The following is a 19724-nucleotide window of genomic DNA, read 5'->3' as shown; positions in this document are numbered from 1 at the left end:
GTTGTCAGTTGTTTCATTTGCTATTATTTTCTCCCATTCTGAGTGCTATCTTTTCACCTTGCTTACAGTTTCCTTTGTTGTTCAGAAGCTTTTAATTTTAATTAGATCCTATTTGTTTATTTTAACTTTTATTTCCAGTATTCTGGGAGGTGGGTCATAGAGGATCCTGCTGTAATTTATGTTGGAGAGTGTTTTGCCTATGTTCTCTGTATTTATGGTATTCTTAAAGAATTTATTAACTTCAGCCATTTGCCATGGCCCTATTTTATTCCTTCATAAAATAAGGACTTTTCTACTCTGTGACCTTACCTAGGAGGTATTACATAGGGCTAATTGAAGAATTTTCCTTAATCAACCAATTTCAGAAAAATACTGTGTTCAGTTCAGTTCAGTTCAGTCACTCAGTCATGTCCAACTCTTTGTGACCCCATGAATCTCAGCACGCCAGGCCTCCCTGTCCATCACCAACTCCCGGAGTTCACTCAGACTCAAGTCCATCGAGTTGGTGATGCCATCCAGCCATCTCATCCTGGGTCGTCCCCTCTCCTCCTGCCCCCAATCCCTCCCAGCATCAAAGTCTTTTCCAATGAGTCAACTCTTCGCATGAGGTGGCCAGAGTACTGGAGTTTCAGCTTTAGCATCATTCCTTCCAAAGAAATCCCAGGGCTGATCTTCAGAATGGACTGGTTGGATCTCTCTGCAGTCCAAGGGACTTTACTCTCCACAGAGACAGATGTTGATATAGATATGTATGTCCTGTGATCATCTATCTCTAAGGCAGTGGGAGGCACACTATATAATATCCCAAAACATTGTGACTGCAGAACTCTCTCGGAGGAGTATCCACTGGGACTAAAAAGTGAAAGTGTTTGTTGCTCAGTCATATCTGCCTCTTTGAGACCCCATGGACTGTAGCCCACCAAGCTCCTTTGTCCAAAGGATTCTCCAAGCAAGAATACTGGAATGGGTTGCCATTTCCTTCTCCAGGGGATCTTCCCGACCCAAGGATCGAACCTGGGTCTCTGGTATTGCAGGCAGATTCTTTACCATCTGAGCCACTGGGGAAGCCTCCGTTGGGACTAGAGTTCTATAAATAAATGCTTGGAAATCTCATCCTCTTTAGTTCTGTCAACCTGCCCATGTGTTAATATTGGGACTGTTCCAGTGCTAGCCTTCTGATTTAACTCATCGTTTAGGTGCTACCAGGCACTTAGCCATAAATATTTTGTCAATGTTATAAACATTAATGACACTTTATTGTAAAGATATGGAAGAACAGAGGAAAAAAAGATGAAAGTGAAATGGAATTGAAATCCCTAGATCATCTATTAACACAGTGGTTCTTTAAGTTCAGTCCTAGATCAGTAGCATCTGCATCACCTGGGAACTCTTTAGAACAACAGATACTTGGTCCCACCCCAGACCTACTGAATCTGAAACTCCTGGAGGGGCCAAGCAATTTGTGTTTTAAAAAGCCCTCTAGGGAATTCTGGTGCTCACTAAAGTTGAAGAACTACCGTGTTGATGCCAAAGACTTACTGCTCTATTTTAGCCATTGGAATATCAGACACCTTCTGTTATTTCTAATGTATTATATATAATGTGACCTGGTTCCCAAAATGTTTAAGGTGGATTACAATTTAAAAAACAGCATGTGTTTAACAATACTTTGAAACAGAAGTAAAAAGCCCTAAGCTTTTCTAGGATTAATTTCTAAAATACTCTTTTTTAATCACCTGGGACCTTAAACAGGGAACAGTATGTGGTACTACATACAAGATCTTAATAGGTTTTAGAATAAATGCAAAACATGTTAGGTTTTATCTGAAAGTTGATGCCACACATTAGAAAGTTGATGATTAATTTACAATCGTGGTTCAAATGGCAAAATTCAACATTCTCCTTTTACAATATAATTCATAATAATAATAATAACAAACTACCTCTTGTAGAATGCCTACCATATGCCAGGCACTGTGCAAGATCATTTTTATGTATAATCTCACTAAATCTTCATAACCACCTGTGAAGTAGCAATGATCATTTCCTTCAAAGATGAGGAAATTGAGAGTCAAAATAAATAAGGTAATATAGAGAAGGGAAAGTCAGAGTCTCTTCACACTTTGGAAAATGCAATCTACACTCCATATTAACTCTCCACAGTGTCAGAACTTCCTTGGATTTTTCCTTAACACCATCATCTAATTTAAATGAATTAAATAATATTATCTATACTCTATTATCTAGCCTTTCAATGAATTGATTTATCAGACTGTAGCTTTTAATAGATTTTTCACCACAAGCAGAAAAATGAAATTGTAATAATTATAATGCAGTGTAAATAGAACAGTATTAAAATCAATTTATGAGCCAAGTAAACAGTGTTAAAAGGACAACTTTAAAACTTGCAGATTTCTAAATGTCAGCCTAATGAACACTTCTGAACATCAATAAACACTAAAGACAATCAAATATGATAGTCAAATGCATGGACCCTGGAGTCAGCCTGCCTGGACTGAGATTCTAGCTCTGCCTGTTTACCATCTAAGTGGCATCCAAGTGACTAAGGGCAGACAACTTGACCTTGGCTTGTCTCAGTTCGCTCGTGTATAAAATGAGGTCATAAAAGTACTTCCCTGTGGCCATTGCAGGGAATCAGTAAATATACAAAAAAAAAAAAAACAGGATCCAGCTCAGAGTGCATGGGACTAAATAAACTTGGGATATAATTATTGATTCCAGATCAGGTTATTAAAGACTGTTGGCAGAAATGTGAACCCTATGCAAAGTTGACTTAAGGAGTTCTCAGTGTTTTTCACTGATTATAATTATACTGAAATCAGATCCTAGAAGTGACCCCAAATAACCAGTCCTCATTACCTTATAGTAGTCTACATTCCACATCTCCAGCTCCACACAATATGCCAGTAAATCTGGAAAACTCAGCAGTGGCCGCAGGACCAGTGGTCAGTTTTCAGTACAATCCCAAAGAAAGGCAATGCCAAAGAATTTTTTAACTACCACACAGTTGCACTTATCCCACACACTAGCAAAATAATGCTCAAAATTCTCCAAGCCAGGCTTCGACAGTATGTGTACCGTGAACTTCCAGATGTTCAAGCTGGATTTAGGAAAGGCAGAGGAACCAGAGATCAAATTGCCGACATCCGCTGGATCATCGAAAAAGCAAGAGAGTTCCAGAAAAACATCTATTTCTGCTTTATTGACTATGCCAAAGCCTTTGACTATGTGGATCACAATAAGCTGTGGAAAATTCTTAAAGAGATGGGAATACCAGACCACCTGACCTGCCTCTCGAGACTCTGTACGCAGGTCAGGAAGCAACAGTCAGAACTGGACATGGAACAAGAGACTGGTTCCAAATCGGGAAAGGAGTATGCCAAGGCTATATATTGACACCTTGCTTATTTAACTTATATGCAGAGTACATCATGAGAAATGCTGGGCTAGAAGAATCACAAAGTGGAATCAAGATTTCCAGGAGAATTATCAATAACCTCAGATATGTGGATGACACCACTCTTATGGCAGAAAGTGAAGAAGAGCTAAAGAACCTCTTGAAGAAAGTGAAAGAAGAGAGTGAAAATGTTGGCTTAAAGCTCAACATTCAGAAAACTAAGGTCATGGCATCTGGTCCCATCACTTCATGGGAAATAGATGGGGAAACAGTGGAAACAGTGAAAGACTTTATTTTTCGGGGGGCTCCAAAATCACTGTACATGGTAACTATGGCCATAAAATTAAAAGATGCGCTTGCTGCTTGAAAGAAAGGCTATAACCAACCTAGATAGCATATTAAAAAGCAGAGACATTTCTTTGCTGACAAACCTCCATCTAGTCAAGGCTATGGTTTTTCCTGTAGTCATGTGTGGATGTGAGAGTTGGACTATAAAGAAAGATAAACTCCAAAGAATTGATGCTTTTGAACCATGGTGTTAGAGAAGACTCTTGAGAATCCCTTGGACTGCAAGGACATCCAACCAGTCCATCCTAAAGGAAATCAGTCCTGAATATTCATTGGAAGGATTGATGCTGAAGCTGAAACTCCAGTCCTTTGGCCACCTGATATGAAGAACCAACTTATTGGAAAAGACCCTGATGCTGGGAAAGATTGAAGGCAGGAGGAGCAGGGGATGACAGAGGATGAGATGGTTAGATGGCATCACCAAGTCGATGGACATGAGTTTGAGTAAGCTCCAGGAGTTGATGATGGACAGGGAAGCCTGCTGTGCTATACAGTCCATGGGGTCTCGGAGTCAGACAAGACTGAGCGACTAAACTGAACTGAACTGAGCTCCACACAGAGTAACAACATGAATTCTAGGACACCAAGGAGAGAAAACTCTTCCAAAATAGCTTCTCAGTAGTGATTTAGAGAATAAGCTGCTTCATAATCCATATCTGGCTCCTTACCTAACACTGATGCCCTTCTCTTCCTGGCCACGTTGCTTCAGAGCTAAAATTTTCATTTATCCAAGGCATACTGAGTCTCTACTTCAGTTGCCAACGTTTGCAGCCCAGGCATCTATTAGCACTATCTGTTAACAACGAAATGTTTTCTTGCTGAAGCTGTCGCTATTAACCAGTCTTCTAGTTTCTACCCAGTGAGGTTCTTAATTAAGTCAGATTCTACTAGGGCATGTTTTAAGACTGAAAGGTAATAAAAATGCCTTTCTTTAAAAAAAAAAAAATCAGACTTTTTACATCTTATCCTCCTTGAACTCACTGAATAATGAGTTCTTATCCTCCTTAACTCATTGAATAGTGCCAACTTAATGTGAAAGTGTTCCAGTTTTCTTAAATTCCTTTCTTCAATTGATTAAGTTTTTTTCTTACCTTTCCTGAGCTCCTAGTATGTTATTATCGTTGCTCAAAACTGTTGCTCTACTGTTTCAACTTTGACCATTTATTCACAGATAAAATCATTAAATAAATCCCATGTTCACGTTATAAAATTTTGTCTTTCTTTTATACCTCATTTTATCTACTTGTTCTCACTCCATGGGCTTCTGCATGATACAGTTAGATGCTAATACCTGGACTAAAAACTGCTAAAATCTACCTTTACTTTGTTATAAGAACAGATTACCCTTCAGTTTTCTCATGCAAGAAGAATGGCTGCCCTGAGGACTCAATAATTCAACCTCCAATGAAAGCAAACATCTTAGAAATGGAAACCTTCACATGGTCACATAAGTAATACTTTAAAAGGACTGCCTTTTGTAAATTTGAGATGTTGAATGATTTTGGTCAAATGTGATATCTATTTTCACTGTCTATGCCAACAGATACATTTTAATTCATTCACATCTTTTCCTCTTAGCATTTTGATTGTTTAAAACAATTAGATAAAATTTAAATAAGATCAAAGCACAGTGGTTCAAAAATACTTCCTGGCTTTCTTAGTTTTCACTGAATGATCATGATATGTAAGAAAAGAAGAAAAAGAAACTCATTCCAATCTCATAATTACAAAGTTATCCTTAGAAATTCTCCTTAGAAAAATTCATCTTAAAAGTAGTAGTGTTATCACATATTTTACCAGAAACTCAGGTCAGAGAATTTAAAAATTATCATATAGAAAAATTTCTCAAATTATGAACATTTTTGGTTACTACCTGAATAAAGATGTTCTTAAATTTTTCTAATTTAAAATAAAATCTGGATACAACTTTAAACTTGTAGATAGCAGTGCTGTTTTTATCACTGAACTGTCTGCAGTACATAATTGACAATTTCTCCTCTACTTATAATCCATAATTTTTAACTAGTATAAAAATGGAAGATGTATTTACTTTCCTAAACAGCATATCATTAAATAATATTCACTAAAGAAATATATTTTGGGGAAAGAAAGTGCTGCAAATTCTATAGGCATCTATAAACTGTGTCTAAAATCTTAACAACGAATTTGAAAGTAAGTGAAATTTAAACTGAATGAATTCCTAAATTATAACTTTGATCCTTTAAGGAAATATAGATGCTTTCTGAGTTAAGGTAGTTTCATCAGTCATAAGATCTTTCAGACCACATGGGTACGACTTCACTGGCCTGAATTCCCCCTTGATGTTCTCAGATAGCGCATGCCCTTTCTGGATTCTGAGCGGAAATTCTCTTTCTGCTCCTCCAACCTCCTTTTCTTCCTCCTTGTCTTCCTTCCCCTCTCTTTCCCTTCTCACTCTTCCTCTCCCCTCTTCTTCCCTCCCCTCTCCCCACCACCTTATGCCTTAATTCAGCCAGGCTTTTGGCTCAGAGTTTGCCTTCATCCATACAACCTGACTATAGTAAGAAATATAGTTTCCCTGATTAGAAACCCTCTGTCTGATCCAGGGAATATGGAACTATTCAAGAGCTACAATACCTCTTCTCCCCTCCACCCCTCACTGACTCCAGCTGACTCATAATAGCATCCTCTCTCCTGGCAATTTCTCCTGGGTTTCAGTAAACAAGAGCACTGCTCCTGTTGTGACTACGCTCTTTCTTTTTCAGGGTGATAGTTCAATTTGCCAGTTTTTTGCAATAGTAAATTGCACTTTTCTCTGGAATCTAAACTTTGTAAAAACAATGTGCTCATTGTGGAAGCAAGGACAGAGATGAAAATGAAGTATCAAGTTGCTTTCCACAGCTAACTGGACAAGAGAAGTACAGTATTGAAAAAAAAAAAAAACCTGCTGTTGGTATCATTGGTACATTTAGGGGCTGAGAGATTTTTTAGAGAATGAGATTTTTTATTTTTGATTTGATAAGGCTGCCCAAAGTTGCTTAAAGAGCAGTTAATGAATTGCATGAAGCTCATGGCAATCATAAATTTAATCCTCCACCAGAATCTGTCCCCATCCATATCCTTGTAATGGCATGATTTAATATGCATGTTGAAGGTTCTCCTAGAGGAAAATCGGTAGGAGGGAAGATTCCACTCAAAAAATCACCTACCGAGTCTACAGATGTTTCACCGGTCCCGGTAGTGCCAGCCCCATCGAAGCCCGGATCAGAAGAGTGGGTGTATGTAAATGAACCAATTCCTGAGGTATGACAGTTTAAACTCAAACTAGTAGAATCTCTTCTTTCTCCTCTTTATAGTAAGATTCACATTGCACCATCCAAAAGGCCTTTCTTGGCTGATAATATATGTATTTATCAAAAAAGCAGAGATGATTGAGAATACTCAGTGAACCACATTCCATGTTTTTCTCTGCACCCTTGAGTTTCTGAGTCATGCTTTGAGCGGCTAGTGAGTGATGCAATCAGGAGAGTAAATGGTCTCTGTGAGGACCAATTTTCTCCCCAAGGAGGAGCAAAAATGGAATTTTCTGGAAGGACAGCTTCCCCAGAACACAGACCCAGCAAATTACAGCCCTCCAACCCAGCTCTCATGCCCACATCATAATGCTTTCATGTGAAGTTTAACCCCTGAGTTTTCAGAAATAGAAGGAAAATTTTGACGCTAAGTCAACTCATAAATGAATAGGGAGCTGTCTGGCCTGACCTCCTTAATAAATGGGTACCCTAGGGTCCGGCAAGGGGATGTCCATCTGAGCTCTGAAGCTTCATTTTGTTCTTCATTCTCTGACAGCTGCAAAGCCCAGTGGTCACCTTGGCAAATTGGGCTGCTTTTTAAATGATTACTACTGATTTTTACTGGAGTATAGTTTTTATGCAATGCTATATTATTTTCTGCTGTATAGCAAAGTGAATCAGCTATGTGTTTACATACATCCCCTCTTTTGGGGATTTCCTTCCCATTTAGGTCAGCACAGAACACTGAGCAGATGGGCTGCTTTAATAGATAAGTCATCTTGGGAAAATCACACAGAATGGCCTTTCTTTTGAGACTTTTTGAAAGACTTAGTCCCTGTCTTCTTAATTTCAGTCCTCCGTGGTATTCGACTCTTATGAGCTCTCAGCCCTGACAATCTGTGCCAGACACTTGGGACCCAGTCATAAGTTGCAGTTATTATTGAGCATTCCTAGGGAAACATCTTCTTTATCTCCCCAATTAAATAATAAACCTTTTGGAGGAGGGTAGAAGGATGTGAAATAATTCACTACATTCTATACAGAGTCAAACACAGTGACAACTGCGTTAGAGATTCTTTACGGAGCTCTGAAGAGTTAATTAATTAGCATTGATGGGGAGATTAGAACAGGAAATATTAGAAGATGAAAACTTTATATGGTATCAATATAGATGTGTATAATTAATATCACTCAGCCAAATAGTAGCTACTTTGAAAACTAAATATATTCAAAAACTGTCATAGAAGTGGTATACAGAAGTGGTTGATGGAAAGGAGATAAAATTAAAATGATATTATTGGGTGGGAGTTGGACAGTGAGAAACAAGAATAGTGAAATCTAATCCTTAACTCCAAACCTTGATGCCCTTGAGAGAAATAAATTCATAGAGGACAAGAGGGAACTAAAAGGAGTACAAAATAAACATTTACACTGAGATAAGAGGCAAGCTTCCCTTGTATTAGATCTTCTAGTCAAGATCCTGGCAGAAAGCAGATGATAATTTAAAGACAACTGAACAAAGGCTGATTTATATATATATATAAAGAGTCAGATATGATTGAAGCGACATAGCACTTACATATATATATATATAAGTGCTATGTCGTGCTATGCACTTCAATCATAAGTGCTATGTCACTTCAATTATATCTGACTCTTTCGTGACCTTATGGGTTGCTGCCCACCAGGCTCCTCTGTCCATGGAATTTTCCAAACAAGAATACTGGAGTGGCTTGCCCTGCCCTACTCCAGGGGATCTTTCTGACCCAAGGATCGAACCCTCATCGCCTGCATCACAGGTGGATTTTTTACTCATTGAGCCATCGGAAAGCCCGTATATATGTTTGTATGTATGTGTGTGTGTGTGTGTGTGTGTGTGTGTGTGTGTGTGTATGAAAGAAAAAGTGAAAGTGAAAGTCATGTCTGACTCTTTGCAACCCCATGGACTATACAGTTCATGGAACTCTGCAGGCCAGAATACTGGAGTGGGTAGCCATTCCCTTCTCCAGGGGATCTTCCCAACCCAAGGATCGAACCCAGGTATCCCACACTGCAGGTGAATTCTTTACCAGCTGAGCCACCAGAGAAGCCCAAGAATTCTAGAGTGGGTACCCTGTCCCTTCTTCAGGGGATCTTCTTGACCCAGGAATTGAACTGGGGTTTCCTGTATTGCAGGTGGATTCTTTACCAACTGAGCTACCAGGGAAGCTCATACGTGTGTGTGTGTGTGTGTGTGTGTGTGTGTGTATTCAATAAATATGGAAATCTACAAGGGTTAGATTGTTACCCCCAATGGGAGATATTACTGCTCCTAGGCCTGAGAAGGTGAGGACAGGGAGCACAGGTGAAGACCTCAAGAAGACCTGTGCACAGAGAGAACCACCTGCCAGGGACTGTGGCCTTCCCAGAGGATGCAGCCCCTGCAGCGACCAGCAGAGAGGAGCAGGGAAACACTTAACCAGACCTCATACCCTTTCTGTTTTCGTAGTCCCTGCCCGGGAGGAGGAAGGCAAGGGAGGTTCCTGAAATAATTTACGTGAGTCGGCCTCCCAGGGCACCAAGCAGGGTGAAGCGTGGAGGATGGGGAGTCAGTCTGTAGGGACGACAGAAGGATATACAGCCCAGACCTCTAGTTACCTAAGTGACACCATGGAGAGTACTCTTGCTGCGACCAGAAGTAGCCTAGAACCTGGAAACAAAGCAGGCCACATGCTCTTTCTCTACTCCTTTTCCACTCTAAGCTTCTCACATGTGAGCTGCAGAGCTTACCTGCAAACAGAGAGGAAAGACAGATGCCCAGTTAAAAAATTTGAGTTTCAGATAATCAGTGAAATAGATACATATGTGCATAATCAATGATTTATGTGTGTGTGTGTGTGTGTGTGTGTGTGTGTGTTCATCCTATACTTTATCAGGTAAACCTAGTTCCAGGCCTTCCAGGGACCCCAGATGTACTTCAACAGGCATGTGGAAAGACACAGAGACAGAGAGTTATTGCTTTCACATCTAGCTCTTGCAGGTGGAGGCAGCAACCAAGTTCGAGGGGAACCTGGGTCCTTCCCCCTTTGCCAGCCACAAGGAAGGTGCCAAGAAAACCAAGGAGGCAGTGGAGTGAGGGGTCTTTGCTTTCTAGCTTCTCAGGCTTGGAGGATGCTTGCCTTGGCTACCCAATTTCCCATTATGCTTCAGTCAATGAAGAGAAGACTATTTAATTGGAAAGGATAGGTCTTAGTATCTAGTCGCGGCACATAACCTCAAGTCCTTAGACCCAGAAAAATCACATCCCAGAGAATTAAAGAAACTACAGATAGACATCAATAACTCACAGAAATCACAGAAGATACAGTATAATCTGGAAGATCAGATATGGACAAAGGCCTAAATATCTGATTAAAGGCGGATGAGATTTAATAGCATGTCTTCCCACAATGCAGGCAGATTCTTTATCGTCTGAGCCACAAGGAAAGCCCAAGACCAGTGATCCAGAGATTAATCCCTGACAAAATGTAAAAGAAAATTATTAAACACATGCCTTCTGAGCACTTATAAAAGACAAAATAAGGACACAAACCTCAGATAGGTTCATTAAGCCTGAGTCCTGCTGAACTGGCCCTTTCCTTTTCTCTGATAGCAAGGTTGGGTTGGTGGGTCAGGGAAGGACCATAAACATAGTATATTTTGAATTCAAAATAGTATTTGACAATTTCTTATAAAGCTTTTGTAGATAAATGAGAGCAGGGAGCAGGATATTAGTTCAGTGAGGTCCATTCCAGGGTGGTAACTCTCCACGTACTGAGTGTTAATGTCTTGAAGTCACTAGGAAGGAGTTTTGGTGTGCGCATGCATGGGTGCATGCTCAGTCATGTCCGACTCTTTTGTGACCCTATGGACTATAGCCTGCCAGGCTCCTCTGTCCATGGGATTTTCCAGGCAAGAATACTGGAGTGGGATGCCATTTCTTCTCCAGGGGATCTTCCCGACCAAGAGATAGAACCCATATTTCCTGTATTGGTAGATGGATTCTTTACCCCTGAGTCACCTGGGAATTCTGAGGTTTAGTAGTGGACTTATGTAAAATGGTCTTAAGCACCACTCTGGATACCATATCTTTTAAGAGAGATTATTTTAAAAAACTGGAAACCAGAAGGGAATCGATGTAGGAGAAAGGTGTTAAAATGATATGAGAGAAGCATTGAAAGAACTGTAAATGTTTAATTTAGATAAATGAAATACTAAAGTATGGTTGAACATAGAATCATACCTTGAAGGAGAGATAAATCAGAAGTTTGAGTTGAACACATACACACTATTATATATAAGATAGATAACCATAAAGGGCCTACTGTATAGCACGGGGAACTCTACTCAATATTCTGTGATAACCTATTTGAAAAAAGAATCTAAAAAAGAATGAAGATACATATATGTATAACTGAATCACTTTGCTATACATGTGAAACTAACACAACATTGTAAATCAACTATACTCCAATAAAATACTGAAAGTGTTAGTCACTCAATCATGTCTGACTCTGCGATTCCATGGACTGTACTCCTCCAAGCTTCTCTGCCCATGGGATTCTCCAGGCAAGAATCCTGGAGTGGTAGCCATTCCCTTCTCCAGGGGATCTTCCTGGCCAAGGAGTTGAACCCCGGTGTTCTGCATTACATGCAGATTCTTTGCCGCCTGAGCCACCAGGAAAGCCCCAATAAAATATTAATAAAATTAAATTAAATAGAACTAGATTGAGCCCTCCAGTCTCCTTAAAATTTAACTGATGATAAATTGGGTTTAATTGAGTCTACTTACACCAATATCAACATTTGTTAAGTACCTGTTATTTGCAAATGCTCTATCAGATTCCAGGAATACAAAAATAAGCAAGTTTCATCCTGAATGACAGCCTACATCTCCCCTCTCACATCTTCAAATATTTAACAGGCTGTCACAGGGAAGACAGTATGAATGTAGCCTGTCCTCTGAAAGGCACAGCTAGGGCTTATAAGTAGAAACTACAGGAAGGCGAATAATACAGGAAGAACTTTCCACTAATGCAAGTTGTGTGACGCTGGAGGGGAGTTGCTTTGAAATCAATGAGGTCCACAGGAAGATTGGATAATCTATCCCTGGATCTCTTGTCATTTCTCAGTTGGAGAGGAAATTAGCCCAAATGACCTCCAAGGTCCCTATGTGTGTGTTCCCTGACTAATAAATGCATAGCCAATAAGAGAATAACCACTACAGAAAGTTTGTACTAAATATAATAAATATCTTCAATTTTATTTCTTCTTTCATTATCTCTTGGTTTTTATGGTTGATTTGCCTCATTAAATATAACATAAAAGAAACTTTCTGAGTTTCATGGTATGGTTTACAGCAAATGTGAAACCTCAAGGGGGAATTCAGAGGAATAACTCATCCATCACTGTGACATGAGCCCTTAGATGTTCTCCAACTTAGGCAAGATAAGATGTCTGTGATCATTTAATCCATTCATTCGATAAATATTTCTTGAGCACCTAACATGCCCCAGATGCTGTGCTAATTATAGGAAAAACTGTCCAGTGGTGAATAAGATAACGATTCTTCCTGGTTTTATGAGATTGCTGTTTTAGAGGTGAATATAGACAAATAACATAAGCAGTTACAACTAATGCCATCAGTGCTCTAAAGGGAGAAGTACAGGGTGCTCAAGTGGGACATCCGAACGTCAGAGGATGAAGGATGACCCTATACACTTGTGGTTTCAGTAAAGGATTTCTGGAAACAAACATGTCTGAGCTGAGACATGAAGAATGGTTTGAAGTAGGAGTTAGCTGGGGGAGGAGCTAGAAGTTGCATAGAGATCATTTAAGTAGCCACAGTTGCATCTTTTTAAAAAATATTTATTTATTTGGCTGTCCTGGCTCTCAGTTGCTGCATGCTGGATCTTTTAGTTACCGCATGTGAAACCTAGTTCCCTGACCAGGGATCGAACCCAGGCCCCCTGCATTGAGAGTGTGGAGTCATAGCCTCTGGACCACCAGGGAAGTCCCAGTGCAGTTGCATCTTGATCTCCCACTTAGTAGTGCCCTTTGACTCGATTATGCAGAAGCATTTTACCCTTTGAAATTATGATTTTTATGCTTTGTCATTTAACAGGAAATACCATCATTTTTAGTACCATACTGGAAATTGATAGAAAATTCCTATATAAATTCCATCAAAACAGTACTCAGGGAGTTGAGAGAAGGCCAGCATGGTGTACTTGCTTACTTATATGATATTAGGTAAGTAAAGTTCCCACAGCTCCAGTCATGTAGTTTATAGTGAGGACGTGTAAGCTCTGTCTCATTCCCCTAATGCCTTACAGAACAGGCTTCCAGCAGTTTCTGAAGCGTCCCGACCACAAGCAAGACTTCGTGTCTCAGTGGCAGGCGGATTTCAACTCCCTTCCTGACGACCTGTGGGATGATGAGGAAACGAAGGCTGAGCTGCACCAAAGGGTGAATGTAAGGGAATCTGACCCACGGGGCCCAGGTCTCCACACTATCAAACCTCCCACTGCAAAAGCCTCATTTACCCCCTCGTTACTTTCATGAGGTGTGAGGATGAGACAGGAAATGGTTCGAACACCAACCTGCCGCCTTTCAAGAGCAATGGCTCTTCAGCACTTTGAATTCAGAGTGAGAATCCAATGGTCCATGCTTCTGGAAGGAGGAGCCAAGGCCAGGGATCTAAGACCATTCCAGCCTCTATTTATTTTGTACACTGTTAACCACTTTGTCAGGTCATGTAAGCATGTCTAACTCTGGTTTTAAGTATGTGCCTGTCTTGGATGCAGTTAAATCATTGGTTGATGTCAATGAGAAGGGGAATGAAGGAACATTCCAGGAAGCCTGAAGTGTTGCCTCTATTGAATAGATCCCTTGAGGGAAGCTACCAAATCTTATACATTTTTGTATCTCCAGCAAGCACGGTGCCTGGTACTTGGTCAACAGGCAGATTTTCATAAATTCATAAATAGAGTATACATTTAAGTATATATTTATATATATTACCCTGATGCTTTAGAAAAGATCCTCTGATGTGTAAGAAGCCTGATTTTGATTTCTTACCATTTCCTGTCTCTTACCTTTTCCTGTTTGGGTAATTCTTTCCCTTGCCACAACTGAAGCCCGCCAGGCTCCTCTGTCCATGGGCTTTCCCAGGCAAGAATACTGAAGTGGGTTGCCATTCTGTTCTCCAGAGGATCTTCCCAACCCAGGAATCAAACCGAGTCTCCTGCATTGCAGGAAGATTCTTTACCATCTGGGCCACCAGGAAAGCCCTAACTATAGGCTACTAGTGGTCAGATCTGATTATAGTCTCAATGTTTGTTTGTACAACAACAACAAATTGCCAAGCTCTACCCCATGACCCATTCATCTGCTCTGTTAATATTTATTGAACGTCTACCAGGGTCTCAGCACTGTTCCAGGGGCTAGGGATTGAACAGTGGGAAAAAAGCCTGTGACGTCAGGATGTTTATATTCTGGGGGCCAGAATGCAAAGAATAAGCAATAAACACATAAATATACAGTGAGTATATCACTGATAAAACCCAGGTGAAGGACAAAGAGCAGGGAGGAAAAAACGCTGATGTACTATTTAGTATCCAGTGGTTGTATAACAGCCCACTCTGAGAAGGTGATATTTGAGCAAACTCAGGAAAGGAGAGTGAATGAGCCAGGCAGATCTGGGAAGGAAGAGTGTATTAGGCAGAGAGAAAAGCAAAGACACTAGAGGAGGAGGGTGCTTGGTGTGTTTAAGAGGCATTTCCCAGTTGGGAAACCAACTGGGAGCCATTGAAGTTAAGTGAAGGCATGACAGTAACCTGGATGAGCAGGGTGCTGGTAGGTTCTATCAAGCAGGTATGGAACTAACAAATGCCCTAGTAGTGAAGCATTTTGCCTGTTCTTAATCCTAAAACATATCTGCCTTTTCTGTTTCCTACCTATTCACAAAGCCGACCCTCTTATCAACTCTTGCCCCAGATCAATCAGATGATTGCTAGTAGAATGAGAAGGTTTTAGGACTCAAAATATCTTATGAGCATTTTCCCCCTAATTCCTGAAGTACCATTTGTTTATTGTACACAAATTCGATACTTAAAACAAACAAAATTTTAAAATGACAAATCCATAATCCTATTAGCCAGTAGTTAACCTCTTTTTTGGAGTAACAGTCCTTGTTCTTGGCTTATTTCATTTCAATTCTAAGAAGTTAATGATGAGGCTCTGCTATCGTGTTATCATTACCTTACCATTAGAAAACCAAACTATGGAGATAACAGTACTTGCTAAGGCCTCCATGTGAGTCAGAAACAGAATGAGAGCTAGAAACAAGTCCCCTGTTTCCTCTGCTGTCTTTTTTAAAATGTATAAATGTGTGGGGAGTACAAGCCAGTCCTCACTGAATGTCTGATATAGCATTTGTGGAAAGACCCCAGAGACACCCAGATCAGCTCTAAATAATAGTGTATTCTTCTGCCATTAGCACACAGCTATAAAAATGGCAGTGATCTTTTCATTTCACATGAAGCCCCCACAAGATAACAAACCAAAATGCTAAGTGTTCCATAAACACAAAATCACAGAAATAAAACCCTCTGTAGATACTGGAATAAAACTTGCTCTTGAATTCCTGACTTCACCACGTTGAAACCATTGGCAAGTGATTTAACCACTCTGGGCATCCAATTTCTCATCAGGAACTTCTCTCTTGGTTATTGTGGGGATGAATGAGGTAATCAATGTCAGGCATTAAACACAATGCCCAAGGCACAGTTAATATTCAATAAATTATTAAGGTTATGAAAGCTGTCAAGTTTTATTGGACTATATATTTTTTCTTAATGGGATTTTTATTAAACAGATATTGTATTGCTATGAATTTCTATGATAGTGTTTATAATTGAGAAATTATTATGTGCTGAATACTGTGCTAAGTGCTTTGTGCAAGCTAAGTCACTTCAGTTGTATCCAACTCTTTGCAACTCCATGGGCTGTAGCCCTCCAGACTCCTCTGTCCATGGAATTCTCCAGGCAAGAATACTGGAGTGAGTCGCCATACCCTCCTCCAGGGATCTCCGCAACCCAGGGATCAAAGTGCTTTATAGGCTTAGGCTGACTATAGCACATCCAAAGGGTAAACAATATCCCCATTTCACAGGTCAAGTAACTGAGCCCTAATCTAGTGGTACGTCTTGCTCAAGCCCACAGGTTCATATCCTGACTCCACCACTTGCTCATAGGGTGACTTTAGGAAAAAACCTCTCTGTGGCTGACTCAGATCTTCACCTGCAAAAGGAAGATAATAAGAGTACCTAAGTTTGTTGGGAGGCATTCAATGAGTCAATATAAGTTCACTGACTTTTATTCCGATGCAGTGACACACACAGAAAGGTATTAGCATCACTATTGCTCAGGATCTAGTAAATGGCAGAGATGGGATCTTTAAAAGATTTTATTTTACTGCTAACTCTGCAGTACAAAGCTTATCTTCAGACAGCCCCATTAAGTTCAAACACCATTTCATGATGAATGACATGTTCCACCCATGATTCATTAACAAGCCTATGTATTCCCTTGGATTGCACAGAGCTGCAGATTTCTTCCATCAACAATACACCATTTCCTCAAAAATTCCCTGAGAGGTCTTGTTTCAACCAAACAAGTCTTGTGAGGAAGGATTAGAATACAGAAACCATAGCCCCCCCATGAAGAAAGTGAACTCCAGCGGGTTTGAACATGGGTACAGGGTATGCTGACGGGGGTCTTAGAAAGTGAGGACCTGACAGAGTAGAAGCAAAATAAAGATTTGTTGAGCAAAAGGATAAAATACATGAATGCATTAGATCTAAATCTTCTTCAGGCACATTTTTAAGACAGGCAAAGGATTTTAGTTTCATTACACGGAGGTCAGCCAAGCTGCGATTCTGAAGCCTCACAGCGTTGCTTCTCTGTGTTCAGGATTTACGGGACCGCCTGTGGGACATTTGCGATGCCCGCAAGGAAGAAGCAGAGCAGGAGCGTCTGGACATCATTAACGAGAGCTGGTTGCAGGACTCGATGGGAATTGCCATGAACCATTTCTTCTCACTGATGCAGGTAAGAGTGGCTGGTCAGAATGACACAGACTCTGCCCTCTATGGCCACAGCCCTCCTGTTAACCACCCCTCTGGGAATGTAAAGGGCCATTTGGAGCTCGTTTCACTCACAGCACCCGACCCAGTCTTGAGCCCCAACTTGTCAAAGAATTCAGCTGAAATAAACCATTTCAAGCAAACACCAGAACTGGGAACATCTCAAGCGACATCTCACCAGTTGTTTCCAGGTGGCCTGGAGCTGTGGAGGGGACAGCAGAGATGGTGTCTGTCCTGGGTCCCTACCTCGCCCCCTGCAGCAGATACCCAAAGCCTTGCCACAGAACATGGGCAGGATAAGTCTCAGCAGGCCCTTGATTCCCGAAAAACATTTGTGTTCAGATTGGCAACACAGACCATTCATAAGAACAACCTAATTAACTTGCTTTTGCAGCCCATTGAAAGAATGAATCGTGCTGGACCAGCTAATGAGGCAGACGTTGATTTCATCCCAAGAAATTCGTCAACAATAGGGGAGAGAGCACAGACCAAGTCTGGAGATCCAGCTCTCCCAAGAAGAAGGGCTGGAGTGTTTCTAAGAGCTGGAGCAGGGTGGGGTGTCATGAACAACCTGTGTTTCTCAACTGGCCTCACCTAAAGGAAAAGTAAACTTTCTCCTCTCTTCTTGATGCAAGTAGTTTTACAGCTTGGAGCAGGATGTCTTCCTAAGTCAGCTCCTCTCCTCCCAGAGGACAGGGACCTGGGGCTGCTTCTTTCATTTCATATGCTGCCATCTCAAAGAGGTGGTTCCCAGGTCCTTGACAGAGACAGTTCTGGTTCCTAGAACCTGATGAAAGATCTGAAGATATTTACATCTCAAAGTGACAGAGAATGGGCTTACAAAGACAAATTTCCTAAAGTAAATACTCTCAGACAAGGAAGATCAGGAGCCTGGAGTTAGGGAGAAACCTATCTATAATCTCTTCACACTGAAGGGAAAATGAAGGGTATCTTGTGTCTACAGGAGTATTCTTTCCTAAAAAATAGCAGTGAGGATGCAGTGGAAAAGGCCTTGAACTGGTTAGTCTATAGGAGAAGTTATTGCCGGAGATGAGGATAGTTAGCTGAGGCTGGCCAGAGCTGTGCACAGGAGGTGTTCAGTAAATATTTGTTCAACAAGTGACTTTGAAGGCGAGGACTTCCAGCATTCCAAGAGACAATTGTGGACCACTGGAAGCAGAAGCCTAAGAGACAGGAGCTGCCTCCCTGATTGCTGGCTCTGGGATGCAGGAGAGAGCCACAAGACATGGGTTGTGCTGAGTATGAAGGCGAGACACCCAGCAGCCTAAACCCGCTGGGATGACACCCCTGGGGCACCACTTTGGGTAAATGGATATTGAATGTTGGTAAACGTGTGTCAAAAGCTTAGGGTAGAAATAACAGAAATCCAATAGTGAAGGGAAAGGGATTAGAGAATTTTTGTAAATCCCAAGAAGTCCAAGGAATACGCACCTCTTGTGAAAATGGCATAACTCTTACACCCCACAATACCTGCCTTTCAGACTCTCCCTGAGATACAGAATCTACATCTAAAACCAACTGGGGTCGGGGGGAAAGAGGGTAAAGGAAAGGACAGCAAATAAAGGCTGCTGCTAAGTTGCTTCAGTCATGTCCGACTCTGTGTGACCCCATAGATGGCAGCCCACCAGGCTCACCCATCCCTGGAATTCTCCAGGCAAGAACACTGGAGTGGGTTGCCATTTCCTTCTCCAATGCATGAAAGTGAAAAGTGAAAGTGAAGTCGTTCAGTCGTGTCCAACTCCAAGCGACCCCATGGACTGCAGCCTACCAGGCTCCTCCATCCATGGGATTTTCCAGGCAAGAGTACTGGAGTGGATTGCCATTGCCTTCTCCAAATAAAGGCTAATATGTATTAAATTCTTAATCTGTATGTGCCAGACACAGTTCTAAGGATTCTTCATGTGCAATACATTAAACCTTCATAGGAACCCTAGGCTGTACATTCTATCTTAATGCTCATTTCACAGATGAGGAAACCGAGGCAAACAAAGATGAAGTAATTTGACCAATGCCACACACCAATCGAGAGAGAACTGGGATTTGGACTCAGGGAGTCTAACTCCTGGACCAGTACCTCTGACCACTGATTTGTCATCAGTGTTTCCATAGTTAAAGGCTAGCCAATAGAACAGAAAAGGCCTTATTCTGCATGGATTGACAGAATCCTATAAAAAAGGAAAAAAACAAAGTTGTAAACTACAGGAGAGCAGTAGATTTCAGTTCAATAAGTAAAAAAAGAGCCTAGTGATTGGAACTGTCCATCAGATAACAGACTGCAGGCCCTTAAGCTGCTGGTCCAGAAGCCCATCAGCATATTTGTGAAGGGGAGAAAAATCTTTGTGAAAGTTGTCAAGGGTTTATGGCTAGGTAAGTGTTTCCCAAGGTGGATTCTGTAAAACACTACTCCTACAAGATGTTTTACAAAACAAGGACTTGATGATTCAAAAGACTTTGGGAAGGGCTCTGTACTCTACCCTTCCTTCTTGCTGGGACATTAAC

At 41.0% G+C, this 19724-nt stretch overlaps 1 protein-coding gene across 1 annotated transcript in view; it reads left to right on the top strand.

The window, feature by feature from the left end:
• Nucleotides 1-19724, top strand: part of SPEF2 (sperm flagellar 2) — a 199405-nt gene that overhangs the window by 105912 nt on the left and 73769 nt on the right. Inside the window, exons 20-23 of the mRNA XM_068990522.1 lie at nucleotides 6900-7048; nucleotides 13181-13308; nucleotides 13392-13530; nucleotides 17032-17169. Of these exons, the coding sequence (XP_068846623.1) occupies nucleotides 6900-7048; nucleotides 13181-13308; nucleotides 13392-13530; nucleotides 17032-17169 (554 nt within the window). The remainder of the gene's footprint in view (nucleotides 1-6899; nucleotides 7049-13180; nucleotides 13309-13391; nucleotides 13531-17031; nucleotides 17170-19724) is intronic.

Source organism: Capricornis sumatraensis, chromosome 18, assembly GCF_032405125.1.
Source record: "Capricornis sumatraensis isolate serow.1 chromosome 18, serow.2, whole genome shotgun sequence".
In the NCBI taxonomy this organism is placed as follows: domain Eukaryota; kingdom Metazoa; phylum Chordata; class Mammalia; order Artiodactyla; family Bovidae; genus Capricornis; species Capricornis sumatraensis.
The sequence above is the reverse complement of the archived record's forward strand: the minus strand, read 5'-3'. Positions and strand labels throughout refer to the sequence as shown.